This window comes from Sphaeramia orbicularis, chromosome 21 (genome assembly GCF_902148855.1).
Source record: "Sphaeramia orbicularis chromosome 21, fSphaOr1.1, whole genome shotgun sequence".
Classification (NCBI taxonomy): Eukaryota; Metazoa; Chordata; class Actinopteri; order Kurtiformes; family Apogonidae; genus Sphaeramia; species Sphaeramia orbicularis.
In genome coordinates, this window is record NC_043977.1 from 42,917,924 (window position 1) to 42,934,573 (window position 16,650).

At 35.0% G+C, this 16,650-nt stretch overlaps 1 protein-coding gene across 1 annotated transcript in view; it reads left to right on the forward strand.

Moving 5' to 3' along the window:
* LOC115412764 (contactin-associated protein-like 5) overlaps positions 1–16,650 on the forward strand; it is a 308,387-nt gene that overhangs the window by 99,377 nt on the left and 192,360 nt on the right. The window contains exons 2-3 of the mRNA XM_030125412.1: positions 7,316–7,426; positions 14,529–14,722. Coding sequence (XP_029981272.1) covers positions 7,316–7,426; positions 14,529–14,722 — 305 coding nt within the window. The remainder of the gene's footprint in view (positions 1–7,315; positions 7,427–14,528; positions 14,723–16,650) is intronic.

Genomic DNA, 16,650 nt, shown 5'->3' on the forward strand with positions numbered 1-16,650 from the left:
GGAATTCTTACAATAAAAAGAGAATTGAAAAAAAAAAATAATTAAAAGAAATAAAATGAACAAAAGAAACAAACAAAAAATTGCCTTTTTAACAGTGTCATGATGTATCGTGATATATTGTATTGTGATCCTAGTATTGTGATTTGTATCGTATCGCCAGATTCCGGCCAATACACACCCCTAGTTATGATTTGTCTCAATAACTGACAAATAAAGATATCTTAGAAGTTACAAGACTGATTTTTCTTTCTGAGTCAGAGTTGTTGTTAGTCCACTCACAGTGTGACCCTGTAGACCAAACGTTGACTGCTTCATTCATCTTATAATACTTCTCACATATCACACCTGCAGCCTGTCCACTTGACCACCGCTGGGCTGTTACAGTTGGGTTGTATATCACCGACGCAGCTGAATAGTGGCATTTGGCCTCATACTCACTTAAACTTAAGTCCTTGTGTAAAACATGGAGGTGGTGGAGACTAAACGGACGTGTAATGGGTTGAACAGGACAAAAGTTCATTACCTGTTACATCTGGAGCAGGTTCATCGTCTGCTTCACGTTCATTCTGGAGTCCTGAGAGCGTCTGTGTCTCAGTCAAGGTGACCGGGCAACCCGGAGAAAATCATCCAATCACATTTAGGCAAAAAAATTAAAACAATTCAGACTGGCTACGTCTGCCAAAAATCACAACACAGGGTGATTGTATAATTTTTGAATGAGAGCACAGTCTCATGTCACCTGTTCAGCAAAATATTTCAGAACCACATACACACCCATTTGTCTGGAACCAGGAAGTGAACATATTCACACAGACTTAAACAAATACAGTTAAAAATAACTTCAGTAAAGGTTGACACAATCGACTATATAATAACAATATTCATTACTGTTATTATCATTATTAATAAGAATAATTTAGTTAAGTTTATTTCAGACACAAACATAATACAAAACAGGGGAAAAAACAAAACAAGACAAAAATTAAAAAAAAAAAAGAAAAAGAAACTAGTAAAGCACTCGGAGAGCACAGACCTCTGCCAAGGCAGATCAGTGGGCCCCTTTGGCCCCCCCACCCCTGATCACCACCAAAATTTAATAATTTGTTCCTTGTGCCAGTATCAGCATTTCCTGAAATTTTCATCCAAATTCATCCATAACTTTTTGAGTTATCTTGCACACAGACAGACAGACAAACCAACACCGACAAAAACATAACCTCCTTGGCGGAGGTAAAAAAAAAGAAAATGGAACAACTGTTGTGTCTGAAAGGGAATAGGAAGAAGCCACTGCTTATCCAATCCTACCCCCCGATTCCAGTCCTCAGACTGTTGGTGAATGATCACATAATATACAACATAAGATTGTGATAATAATAATAATAATAATAATAATAATAATAATAATAATACATTTTATTTGTCAGTGCCTTTCACAAAACCCAAGGACACTGTACAGCGAAGGATAAAAAGACAAAAATAAGATACAAAAACAATTTTAAAAAATACATTTATTGAAATATAAGCTAATATGGACTTCATGGACTTAAAAAAAGAAGATGCTATGATTATTGTTTTAACCAATAGACTATTCAGTCACATCTCTAAACCTGTCAGAATATTTCCAGAGAAAGGTAGATGTGGAATTAATTATGTTTTAAGTTTGTTGTGATATATTAATTTATGGCTAAAATGAAATGATAGTTATTATTCTTTCAATCAAATCTCTTTCTCTCTTTAACTCCAACTGGTCAAAGCAGACGTCCATCCTCCAGAGTCGGGGTCTGCTCCAGGCTTCTGCCTGTTAAAGGACGGTTTTCCCTCCACTGTCACCAAGTGTTTACTCCTGGAGGATTCTGTTGGTCTCTGTGAACTGGCTTAAGAGTCTGGTTTCAACCAAGTCTATAAGTAAAGTGTCATGAGATAACTTTTATTACAATTTGGCGCTGTATAAATAAAATTTGCTTGATTGATTGAAATCAAATTTCATATTTTATTTATATAGCGCCAAATCATAACAGAAGTTATCTCATGAGACGTTTCATATAGAGCTGGTCTAAAGCAGACTATTAAACCAATTCACATTATTTATTCATTATTTATTGTTTTTACAGCACATTTGTATAGTGCCACAATACGAATTTTATGAATATATGTTTTTCTTTTGTCATCAGGTTAATTTTGGTTACGTTATTACCTACAATGTTCCAGTGGTTACAGTTTTACTCAACATCTTATTATTATAATTGCTTCGAATGTTAAAGCTGTAGATTTTTGAAATGTTCTGCATTTTTTAAAAACCTTGAACCACAAATAATTATCTTCTATATCTAGACAAAATCAGCAGCGTATCTTCCACAGTTTCCATGATCTTATTCCTTTTAGGGTGTTTGTGTCTCGCTCTAGCATTTACAACATTTTTGTCTTATTATGTCACTTGTCACCGTACCCTGATAAAACACATTTTTGGGCGTAACACAATCATTCCGATTTCACACGAAGGAAGAGATGCTTGCGAGTCAGTTCAGCCGGTCAACTTGAGCTGCACCGATGCCGTCACGTCTCCCACTCTGCACGCCATCTCCCAAGCACACGCTCCAATTTGGCGGTTGATTTGAAGTGGAAGAATTCCCCAGCTGCCCCCCTGACACATCCGTGTTGCTGCTGCATTGCATCGCTAATGCCATTTCTTCAAGACCCTCCCCCTCCTCCCTCCTCCCTCCTCCCTCCTCCCTCCTCCCTCCTCCCTCCTCCCCCCTCCTAAAGGCTCTGGGGGCAGATATTTATTCATCACTCCCCAACACCTATATGTAAACGTATCTGCAGGGACTGATGGGCTCGGAGTCTAGATGCCAAACACTAAATATATTCTGCTGCTGTAATAAAACATTTCAAACTGAAGTTGCCGGACTGAAATATGTAACAGGATAAAATGAAGAAGTGTTGACATTTTATACCCAAAACATCAGAATCTGTAAGTGCAGACAGCCTCTTTGTCACTGGAAATGATTTACTGGACTAAGATGTCAATTTCATGACAAATTGTATTTCAGCGAAATAAATAAATAAACAAATAAATAAATATAAATATAAATATATATATATATATATATATATATATATATATATATAAATTTCTACACACACACACACACACACACACTTAATACAGCAGGATCTGAAATCAGGGGGGAAATGCCAAAAGTTGAAAATACATATCTTCCTTCTGCAGTTCTGTCATTTCAGTTCAACAAACTAAATGTAAAGATAGATGAACCTGATGTCATTTCAAGCTGTCGGAGTTGAGCAGTAGCGTCTCGTCCAGGTCGTGTCTGAGTCTGATCAGTGATTGGCAGCTACAGCTGTCCATCACACATGTCTCCCACCTACCTGTCTGAAAACACCGGCCATAATGTGCATGTCTAATAGATTTCCTACATCTGAAAACACAGGCAAGGAATAGATGCAGACGTCTCATGCCTGCTCAAAACACTTGTTTTATTTAAGATATGATGGAAAATAATCATGGAATTCTAACCCAGTGACATTAAAAGCGCTATTGCAAACTACAGTGTGGATACAATGTCAATATTGTGATAACTTCTGTTTCACAGAACAAATAAACTTAATCCTTTTGATTGAATCCTTTCTAAGTCAACAAACATTTAAAGTCTGACATGAGTCTTGGCTGTAATCTTCAGTGTGATTGCTTTTCAGATGCATACACCTGCAGGTTTACAATTACTTTTATTTTAAGAGTAATTCCACTTGCAAGTGCACTTGACTTGAAAAGTGTATTTGCAATTGAAATGAGATAAAATAGATGAAACTGACTATTTTTAGAGAATTTATTTATTGCATTTTATTTAATGATTTGATGATATTATGGGCCTGTGTGTCTGTCAGTGTTTCCTTTCATTTACTGGTCTTACATGTGAGAAAGGATAAAGTTATCTGAATTGAGCTGAACTGAACTACTGTTTTGTTTAGTTTTTATTCTTTCATATATGCTGATATCACACATTTACACTGTATAGCAGGGGTGTCAAACTCATTTTAGTTCAGGGGCCACATTCAGCCTGATTTGATCTCCAGTGGGCCGGAACAGTAAAATAATAACAGTGAAAAAAGTAAAATTATATTACGCTCAGGTTTACATCTACAAAGTTTCCTTAAAAATCTGAATAGCATGAACAATTTGAATTGTCTGAAGAAAAACAAGTGCAATTTTAACAATATTCTGCCTCGGTTTATCAGTTTATCATTTACACACGTGCATTACAATCGCACAAAATATTTAGTAACAGGCAGAATATTGGTAAAATTGCATTAACTTTTCTTAAGACATTTCCGTTTGTTCATATTTGTTCAGGTTATGCCCTGCGATGAACTGGCAACTTGTCCAGGGTGTACCCCGCCTTCGCCCCTATGTAGCTGGGATAGGCTCCAAGCGACCCCCGTGACCCTAGTGAGGATAAAGCGGGTTCAGAAAATGAATGAATGAATGAATGTTCAGGTTATTCACTTTTTTTTTTTTTTTTTTGGTAATGTAAACATTTTCATGTAATTTTACTTTTTTACACCAAAAAAACAAAGAGAAAATTTGGGGTTGTCATTATTTATAGGTTATTATGATAATATTTTATTGGCCTGACCCACTTACAATCTAATTGGACTGTATGTGTCTGTATGTCTGTATGTGGAACCTGAATTAAAATGATTGTGACACCACTGATTACCTCCGCCAAGGAGGTTATGTTTTTGCCAGGGTTTGTTTGTTTGTCTGTCTGTTTGTTTGTTTGTTTGTTTGTCTGTCTGTTTGTTTGTTTGTTTGTTTGTCTGTCCGTTAGTGTGCAACATAACTCAAAAAGTTACAGACAGATTTGGATGAACTTTCAGGGTTTGTTGGAAATGGGATAAGGAAGAAATGATTAAATTTTGGTGGTGATCGGGGGTGGGGGGGCCCATGGGGGGGGCCACTGATCAGCCTTGGCGGAGGTCTGCGCTCTCCGAGTGCTTCTAGTTATTAATATCTTCAGTGTAATTTTTGCAGTTTTTCACAAATTGGTCCCGCGGACCAGATCGGACCCTTTGGCGGGCCCGATTTGGCCCCCGGGCCTCATGTTTGACACCTGTGCTGTATAGTGTTGACATAGAAAACTGCTTTGCATCTTGTTTTGTTTTGAATAGATTCAACTTTGTCATTACATATGTCCAAGGCATTGAAATGCAGCTAGCATTTAACCAGAGGTGCAGAATGTACAGTATCTACAGTATGTACATGATAAGACAGTACTGTGGACACATAAACAGGTGGATGGGCTGTGAACATAATACACAGTGAAAGTACTTTGGAAATAACATACATGTGGAGGTGCTGTGAAGATAATATACAGATGGTCTATGTACTATGTACAGGGTGGGGAAGCAAAATTTACAATATTTTGAGGCAGGGATTGAAAGACAGTGTATGACCAATTAGTTTATTGAAAGTCATGAGAATTTATTTGCCACAAGAAAATGTACATAATAGAAAATGTTTTTATTCTATATGTCCTCCTCCTTTCTCAATAACTGCCTTCACACGCTTCCTGAAACTTGCGCAAGTGTTCCTCAAATATTGGGGTGACAACTTCTCCCATTCTTCTTGAATAGTATCTTCCAGACTTTCTCGTAATAGTTTTGCTCATAGTCATTCTCTTCTTTCCATTATAAACAGTCTTTATGGACACTCCAACTATTTTTGAAATCTCCTTTGGTGTGACGAGTGCATTCAGCAAATCACACACTCTTCGACGTTTGCTTTCCTGATTACTCATATGGGCAAAAGTTTCTGAAAAGGTATGGATAATAGTGTTAGGTATGATTATGACATCAATATATGTTTGGTTTCAAAACAATTGACGTAGTGCCTGCTGAGAAAAAACAACTAAATGTTCATTGTAAATTTTGCTTCCCCACCCTGTAGATGTTCATAGTATACAGGGTGGCCGTGGCTCAGGAGGTCACCAATAACCAGAGGGTTGTCGGTTTGAATCCAGCTCTGTCCTGGTCATGTGCCATTGTGTCCTTGGCCCCACCCACCTTGCCTCCAGTGCTGGTGTATGAATGCGTGTGAATGTTTGGTGGTCGGAGGGGCTGTTGGCGCAGACTGGCAGCCATGGTTCCATCATCTGTGAGTGAATGAATAATGGATCCAATGTACGAGCTTTGAGTGTGTGTTAATATAAAAGTGCTATAGAAATGTAATCCGTTATTATTATTGTACAGACAAAGTACAAAGGAAATAACAGAATAAACAGTAGGTTAACGGGGCAGTGTATGAGGTAGTGCAAAAATATTTAATTACACGATGGAGTGGAATGAATAGTTCACGTAAACAGAAATAATGGATTCAATCTGTGTCTCTAGCATGGAAAAATGAACGTGATCCAACATTTGGACGTTTTATAGAAGTTAGATCAGGGGTCTCAAACTCATTTTCTTTCAGGGGCCACTTTCAGCCTGATTTGATCTCCAGTGGGCCGGACCAGTAAAATAAGACATAATAACCTACAAATAATGACAACTCCAAATTTTTTTCTTTGTTTTAGTGCAAAAAAAACCCAACTGAATTATGAAAGTACTTACTTCTATAAACTATCCAAAAAAATAAATGTGGATAACCTGAAAAAATTGAAATTGAAATTTAAAAAATAAGAAAATTTAGTGCAAGTTTAACAATATTATGCCTCAGCTTATCATTTATACATGTGCATTATGGATCGGATCTACAAAGACACTAAACACTTAGCAACAGGCAGAAAATTGTTAAACTTGTGCTTAATTTTCTTTAGACATTTCAGGTTGTTCATATTTGTTCAGGTTATTCACAGTGTATTTTTACAGGATAGTTTGTAAATGTAAATATTTCCATAATTTAATGTTATTTTTTGCACTAGAACAAAGAAAAAAATTTGAAGTTTGTATTATTTATAGGCATGATGTAATATTCTTCTTCTCACATCAAAGCAAGAAGAAAATACGGAGACATTATTTTTTTGTAGGTTTTTACGCTATTATTTTACTTGGGATCATATTGGTCTGTATGTGGAACCTGAACTAAAATGAGTTTGAAAGCCTTGATTGTGGAATTTTTGCGTTTTGCAAATTCATCCCATGGGCCGGAGTGGAACCTTTGGCGGGCCGCATTTGGCCCCTGGGCCGCATGTTTGAGACCCCTGAGTTAGATGGAGCTCTTCTTAACCCTCAAATGAATTTTATGTCCTTTTGAGTCTTATATTTACCTTTAAAACTTGGCTGTTTTTTGTGTTTGCAGATAACTGTAATGGTCCTCTGGTTTCCACGTTGCCACACTCGTCCTTTCAAAGCTCGTCTCAGTCCTCGGTCAGTTACGCTGCGTACAACGCCAAGCTGAACAGGAGAGATGGTGAGTGCAGCGTCATGCTCCAGCGTCATGTCTGTGTTGAAGTTGTTGATTTAAGGCTGTATATCATTTGATTTGTATTTGATGATTTGTAATTTGATTTGCATTTTTATTGTTTTTACTTTAGTTTATTATTTCAGTTATATCGTATTTTTAATTCTTTTTTCTCTTTTTTTTTTTTTTTCCTGTGTATTGTTTATTCCAGGGGGGTATTCACATAAGCCTTTTTTGGCTTCTATCCTCTCCTGCATGATGATGTTACTTGTTTGAATGCTGTTGTGTTTTTTAATTTTTCTCTTACTGTTTTATGATGTGCAAATAAATAAATAAATAAATAAATAAATGTATATCACTTGCAGTCAAGAAGGCCCTTTGACCCACTCCAGAGAAACCCTAAATCAACCTGCTGTGGGAAACCTGATTTGCATAGTTATTTCCTCATTTGCTCTGGCACGATTCTCAAATGGTAATATTTTCAACAACACGTGCAAACCTATGTGCACTCTGGACTCTGTTCACTGTGGATTTGAATTCCTAATTCGTTTACACAAATTGCAAATGTTTTAGCGCATCCATGCAAATCAGTGATGCACTAACCGAATACATCTGATCAAAAATAAATGTGTTGTCTCAACACTGACGAACTGAAACAAATAAGACTTTTTTCATTGTCTAAGTCATTAGGTGCATCTGTTCTGTCAGGCATAAATGAATATCATACAGTACAGTAATATGGATTTTTTTGTAACATCCGCTAAATTTTCCTGGCAGGTGAAACACGAGCTTCACTAATGAATGGGAACTTTCTCACATCTTACATCAAATATGGATTTTGCCTGAACATATTTGTAGCACTTGACCACAATAGTGACTTTGTGTATTGATGCATTTCGGTATTAAATATGCTGTGTAATTTTTATCGTCATTTTTCTCATTGCATCAACAAGTGCAGCCTCAGTGGTGTGAATCCAGACTGAAAATTGTTTTATCTTTCATTTATCTTAAAAAAAATAAAAAATAAAAAATGGATTATGTTTGGTGTATAAGCCTGTAATGATTTATTACCAGAGTATCCAGAGTTGGCATTTCAAGAGGTTTAATGCTCGTGTTTTTGTTAGTTAGCTGCAGAGGACAAAGGAGAAGTCCACAACTCATCCAACTGATCAATAAGTAAATAAAGAAAATAGAAAATAGAACACAAACAGACAACAACAAATGCAGTTTCTTAATATATTGGAAAAAGTGTGAGAAAAAGTAAACACTTAGTCCTAGCCCTTCCTCATAAGTTATTAATCGTCAATGCTTATATAAAGATACCCCCCCCACACACACACACACACACACACATATATATATATATATATATATATATATATATATATATATATACACATATATATATATATATATATATATATATATATATATATATATATATATATATATATACGTTATATATGTAATAATGTATTGTAAGAATGAACCATTTTGTATTTTGTATTTGTATTTTTTTTATTTATTTTGAATGGCTATTCTCTTGCTGAGCAGTACTTCTAGGATTTTAAAGAAGGAGCAAATATGCAGAATACCATCTGTCATAGATCTAATTTTGCAAATTTTATCCAACATCTCATAGCGGGACACTGAATCTGAGAAAGGATCAGACAGAGGATCTTAAATGTATTAAAATGCAGGATATGTACTTATACTTTACTGATGGGAAAATGGATGTGGGTTTATTTCCTGGTCCAATCTGTGTTTCTCTAAATCCATCCATCAAAGTTCCAGTCAGTAAAAAGCAATGTTTTCTGTATCTTTGACAAACATGGACATGTCCTTCACACTATATTTCTATGTCTGTGCTTTTCTGTGTTTAGTAACTGCAGTCTTCAGGGTCAAAGGTCTGACTCTAGTTAACTGTTGACTCTGTTGTTTGTCTGATGTTATGTTGTCAAAACCAGCTTTTAAAATGCCGGTAGGTCAAGGCAGTGGGTGACCGTCCAACCTTTTCTTTGAGGTCTAGGACAGGGGCCACAGGAGCCACAATGGCCACATTCAACCCATTATGATCTGAAGTGGACCGGAAATGTAAAATAATAACAGTGAAAAAAGTAACATTACATTATGAACATATTTACATTTACAAAGTTTCCTTAAAAATCTGAATAACATGAACAACCTGAAGTGTCTTAAGAAAAATAAGTGCATTTTTAACAATATTCTGCCTCAGTTTATCATCTGCACATGTGCATCTACAAATTCACAAAGCATTTTGCAACAGACAGAATATTATTAAAATTACACTTACATCTCTTAAGAGGTTGTTAAAGGGGTCATATTTTGCTAAACCCACTTTTATTAGTCTTTGCTATATTTATGTGTGTATTTGGACCCTAATAGTTCATACAGTTTGAATTAGAACCCTCCAGGTGCTGCAAAGGTATCATCATATTCATTTTGGCAAAAATCAAGTGGATTTCTACAACCTGTTTTAATTCCTTCTTAATTTGTTACGTCTATAACTAGTTACGTCACAACATTTGCACATGTAAGGTCAAGACTTCGGACGAACATTTCTCCAAGTACGACATAATTGTTAATCAGCAGCAGCGGTTGTAGTCCAAACTGAAAATATGTCCAAACTTCGAGCTGATTACCTAAAATGTTCAGTTGTTGGTTGAACGGGACAGAAAGCACAGTCAGCATCCTGGAGGGGGTGGGGTATGAAGAGGCTCATGTGCATTTAAAGGGACAGTGCTCTAAATGACCTTTCTGGTGTCATTACTCAGAAATAGGGTTGAAGATGGACCTGTGGAGTTAATTAAATTAATTAATTAATTAATGAAGAATTCAGACCCAAGCAGAGCATTTACAGTTTATGTAGACCCCAGGGAAATGTTTTAAAATGAATAATTCCATTTTAAAAAAGCAAAATATCATTTCTTTAATACAGTTTTAGGTTATTCACATTCTTTGTGAAAGGATTTATATTACATTTTCATGTAATTTTCCTTTTTTTTTTTTACACTAAAAATAGAATCATTTATAGTTGTCATTTATAGATTATTGATAGTATTTTACTGGTCCAACCCACTTTAGATCAAATTGGTCTGTATGTGAGCCCTGAACTAAAATGATTTAAATATCCTTTATTGTTAACCCTTTTATTATCCTCAAATATTACTAACACATGGGATAACACAGGGATATTTGCCTCCAGAAGATGGTTTACATAAAATTGTTGATAAAGTTTTTGTGTCAGGCACTTCGTTTATTATTATTGTATTGATCTTCTGTTCGTTTCACATATGAGTTGTATTCTGACGCGAATGACAAGACTGTAATCCGTTCCAAAAATGTATTAAAACAAAAAAGGGTTCATTTACATCATGTCAGACAGTAGAAAAAATTATATAGTCATAAGCTCCGTAAGCTCTCTTTTTTCTTACAGCAGAGAGGTCAAAAGACGCACATACACAGTGATGGTGCATTAAATAGCAACAAAGAAAATCAGAAATTTGCAACTTCACACAAATAATTTATAAACATTAATTTCTATTAGCCATCATGTTTTGGCTCTTACAGTTAATAACAATAATAATAATTGATTGATTGATTCATTGATTGATTGATGTATTTATTTCGAACATGAATGTCAAACAGAAGAAAATAAATAAACAAAACACTTAAACATAAGACATATAATACATATTCGAAAAGGAGTGAGAAGAAGTAGAACTTATAAACTCCCACCCCTTCTCCTTATATAATTAATAACAATAATAACCTTCCTCGTCTAATCATATCTATACACTATGCCATAATACATCTGATACTTAAAAGTAAATAATTAGGTTTCTGGCTTTATATTATTATGAACAAATATAATATGATTTACATAAACACATAATACAATAACACATATATGTAAATACATATTCATACACAGATTTATACACACATATACACCTACATATATACACACACACATACACACTTATCCATACGTTTACACACACTTACCACATACTTGTACATCTTTAGAACACCCAGTGATCCCCATTAATAATAATAATAATAATAATAATAATAATAATAATAATAATGTACTTCAGATGATAATTTTAGAGGGGTGGCATGTGTAGATGGAAAGACTTGGATGTGATCAGCCCATAAGCCTACACTGGCCTTCTCATTTTGGCAGGCATTCATATGTCAAGTTGTTTCCCACATGCCCACACCACCAGAAGTATCAAAGTTGTCATGGGAATAGTTGTTTTCCCCACCCCTCTGTTATGCATCAACTCAAAAGTATCAACTCTGCACCTGCAGGTATGTAGATGTTAGGTCACACACACACAGACAAACAGGTTTTACACAGACAAAACAGCTTGGGGTCAAACTGACCCCAGAGGAACACCAGTGTGTGTAATATGTGTTCAGCACATTGAAAAAATATCATCATGATCATTTTATGCTTGATCAGTTTTCCCATCAAATTACGAAAAGTCATGAAATATGAAGCAAAAAAAGTCAGCTATTGTTTTTTGAAAGATAAACATTGAATGGGGTCAAATTGACCCCAAGGATAATAAGGTATACAAATTCATCCCACAGGCTGGAATGGACCCGGTTTTGGCCCACAGGGAAATGTTTTAAAATGAATAATTCCATTTTAAAAAAAGCAAAATATCACTTCTTTAATACTATTTTAGGTTATTCACATTTTTTGTGAAAGGATTTATATTACATTTTCATGTAATTTTCCTTTTTTTTTTTAACACTAAAAATAGAATCATTTATAGTTGTCATTTATAGATTAATGATAGTATTTTACTGGTCCAACCCACTTTAGATCAAATTGGTCTGTATGTGAGCCCTGAACTAAAATGATTTAAATATCCTTTATTGTTAACCCTTTTATTATCCTCAAATATTACTAACACATGGGATAACACAGGGATATTTGCCTCCAGAAGATGGTTTACATGAAATTGTTGATAAAGTTTTTGTGTCAGGCACTTCGTTTATTATTATTGTATTGATCTTCTGTTCGTTTCACATATGAGGTAGACACCTGTGGTCTAGGAGGGGAAAGTACGCCACATACTGAAAATATTCTGTATCAGTGGAAGAACAGGAGACTCTAACATGGATATAAAGCCCATTTCCGTCACCCACTGCCACACCGACGGAACATCGAGACATTCTGACCATCACTGTTTCTAAAATGTCCAGGGAAGGTTTCATTTGGAGGTCGTTGACTTTTAGATGAAACAATAACGTTGTTTGGATGCATGACTTGAGTGTCTTGGTTGAGGTTTGACCTTGCGTGGGTGAACTGTGGTGTTGTGCTGTGCCACCTTAGCTGTTGTGACAAATGCATCAATAGTTTACGCTTTGAGAACACTGTTTCAAGAAATAGGTTAAAGCAATTCAGGAAAACTGGAGTAAACATTCACATCGTCTCATGAGGTTTGTGAATGAGATGCAGACACTGAATGGTAATTGATGTGTAGTGTGTGTATTGGTGTGTATTGGGGCTGGGTGATATGCCTGAAATAATAGACATTTTCAGATGACATTGTGATATTATTCAACTGATACTGAAATTTGATATGTCATTTTTAAGAAATTAACCCATAAAGACCCAGTGCTACTTTTATGGCAGTTCCCAAATGAATTTTATCTGTATTTAACCTCTCTGAAGTGTTTTTTTTTTTTTTTTTTTTTTTTTTTCTCCGCTATTTATTGCAATATTATCTTCTTTATTTATTTTTTTTAAAGGAAGTCCCATTGAGAATACAAATTTCTCTTGCAAGGGAGACCTGACCTGGCCAAGGTAGCAGCCATACAAAGTCCAAACAATACATGCAATAATTTTGTCTTTCTTCAGTGAAAATCTTGTATTTTCCTATTTTTAATTCACTGACCATGCAGATGTTCATTAAAGCTCAGAATAAAGTTGAGGATTATTATATCAGAAACAAAGGAAACTGAAGAAAAAGTGACTTTTTCAGCAAATATATCATGAAGTGATCATAAACCCAGTGTGTCCATCCACTGTCATTGATCCAACTCCATGGGTTTTACTGGTGAATCAATATTGTAGAAGATGACAGTGTTTCCATAGTAACTACAGAGCCTACAGGTCATATCTGACGACCATGAAAAGATGAAAAACTGCATTTTATACCAATTATTCACATGTATTGATGGGATTAGTGGGTCAACAGATGTTAAACATTGTACATCAGTAGATGATTTTGGTCACTGGTGGATGCTTGGGTCTTTATGGGTTAAACTTTAAAAGTTCCTGAGTGACAGGTAAAGAATCAATTTTTGTACGTCTGGTTTTTAGATGATAACGGCCTTTAATTTCAGGACTTATTTGTCATGTTGTTAGTTTTCTCTTAGATATACGCTGGCATGCACAACATTAGATAAATCAATGAAACCAGTTCAGTCTCACTTCTTATTAAAAAAAAAAAGAAAAGAAAATTGCACTAACAAAGAAGAAGATTGTAGCTTTTAAACTGTTTTTATCCAAACATGAGAAAGAAGTGCCAAGTCGTCGAATATTTCACAACAGAGGAAGAATAATCAAACCTTCAACTTGAAAATAAGTGAGTAAAATAACAACACGACTCAATGCAATATTTGTTGTTTTATTTGGCTTTTTAAGTAAATTATACTCTAAATTAATGGAATTACATAATTATAGCCACTGATCTCCAAGGATAATGATCACATTATAATATGAATATTGTGTCACAATAATTATCTGTATCATTTTATGGCCCAGCCCTATTGTGTATAGAAGGGATATTGATGTAAACACACATGGAGCTCTCTTGCAGCCGATTTAGAACAGGAAGTGGACTCAAATAGAGCAGATATTTTCTAATCCTCCAGTGTAACCTCACCCACAGGCTCTTTGTCCACACATACTCCCTGTGCACATGAAGGCATTTAGACTTTTATGTAATGTGAGCCCAGGGGTGACCAAGCATTGACCACACAAATAAACAATGAAAAAAAAAAAAAAACAAAGAAAAAAAATCTATCCTTCCTCTTTGTGTCTGTTTTCTCCTCTGTGTTGCAGGAGCAGGGGGGTGGTCTCCCCTGGTAACAGACCAAGAGCCCTGGCTTCAGGTGGACCTCAGGGAGCAGATGGAGGTGACGGCCGTGGCCACACAGGGACGATACGACAGCTGGGATTGGGTCAGCAGTTATCTTCTGCTGTACAGCGACACGGGCCGAGGCTGGAAACAGTACAGGCAGGAGGACGGTGTGGGGGTGAGTCTGTGCTCTACATCTGTGGTTTCTATGATGAGCGTCTGCTTCTTCTGCTGTCAGTGTAGAGCGCCTATACGCTTGTATACCGTCAGCCCGTATTACTGTGCTGTCCTCAGAGATGCACTGTGGACGAGCTAATTACAGCTCTAACACACAATTAGACTGAGGTTTATTACAAGGTACCGTAAATGAAACATGATGCACTAAGTGAAGACTAAACAACACCCTGTGGCTACAGATACTAGAGCACAAATACTTATACCGTATATGTACTTTTACTGTTTTTGTCGTAGATTTATCGGCTGCATTTCCATCTGTTTTTTTTTTTGTTTTTTTTACTCCATATTATACAGTTCAGCTCAGCAACAAGAAGTTTTAATCCCAAATGGGACTTAATTTAGTACCATTTATCGGTTTTATAATTCAGCCAAATCACTGTTTTATTTATTTATTTATTTTTTTTTTACTTTATTGAACTAATGACTAATATGTGTGCACATTTATTCCCTGAATTACACTGTTGCTCATGAAGCTGGAATAAAATATTTTCTTCCTTTTCCCTGGAAATAATTGTGACTGTTATTTTTTCTTGATAGAGTAGAATAGAATACAATAGAATAGAACAGAATAGAATAGAACAGAACAGAACAGAATAGAATAGAGTAGAATAGAATTGAACAGACAAAACAGAACAGAATAGAACAGAACAGATAGAATAGAACTGAACAGAACAGAATAGAATAGAACAGAACTGTAGAATAGAATAGAATAGAACAGAGCAGAATAGAATAGAATAAAATAGAATAGAACTGAACTGTAGAATAGAATAGAATAGAATAGAATAGAATAGAATAGAATAGAATAGAATTGAACAGACAAAACAGAACAGAATAGAACAGAACAGATAGAATAGAATTGAACAGAACAGAACAGAATAGAATAGAATAGAACTGAACTGTAGAATAGAATAGAATAGAATAGAATAGAATAGAATAGAATAGCCTTTATTGTTATTGTGTGTACAATGAAATTAGTAGCACAACTCCCGTCACTGCATTTATAAGCACCAGTCCTACAGAAATAGGAATAGAGCAAATATAAAATAGCAAAAATTAAAAAAAAAAAAAAGATAAGAAAATATAATAAAAAATACAATCTAACAAAGTAACATAAAAAATAGAACTTAGCAGAATAAAAGATAAAACTGTATAAAATATGAATAGGTGCAATTTACAGTATTAACGGTATTGACAGTATGTATACCTATGAATCAAGTCTATATAAAAATAGTGTGTTTATTTATGATATATATTTAATAAATATTGCATTGTTATTGCAGGGAAGAAGCATGGTTATACTTATTGCTCATAATTCACATATGAGGAATTATTGCACATTATGCAAAGTGATGCCATGGATGCAATTGAGAGAGGCAGTACAACAGGAAGAAACCAGAGGTATTACTTTACCCCAGAGTTATTATTACAGTTATTGTAGTTAAGTGTGGTGACAGCTTAAAGTGTGACTGGGAGGTAGTATGTAATCATTGTACGAAGTCTAAGGCCATTACTGATGCATATAAATAAGAATAAAAAGGGGAATGTGTCTTAAAACAAAACTATTCCAACTTTATGGGCACAATCTTTTTTCCAATTTTTTTTTTTATTGTGTTTATTTATTTGTTTGTTTTTTTATTTTTTTATTGAGTGATGCAAGACAACATACTAGCATTTAATATTACGTATGTGTGCGTGTGGGGATGTGGGTGAGTAATTTAGGTGGAAGAAAAAAAAAAAAAAAAAATTAATACTAAATGTTCAAGAAGGATTGGAAAAGGAAGAAAAAGAAAAAAGGGGAAAAAATAGCAATACTAGTGAAATAATTAGTAATGCCACTTTTCATTACTGTTAGAATTCTTGCTTCCATGT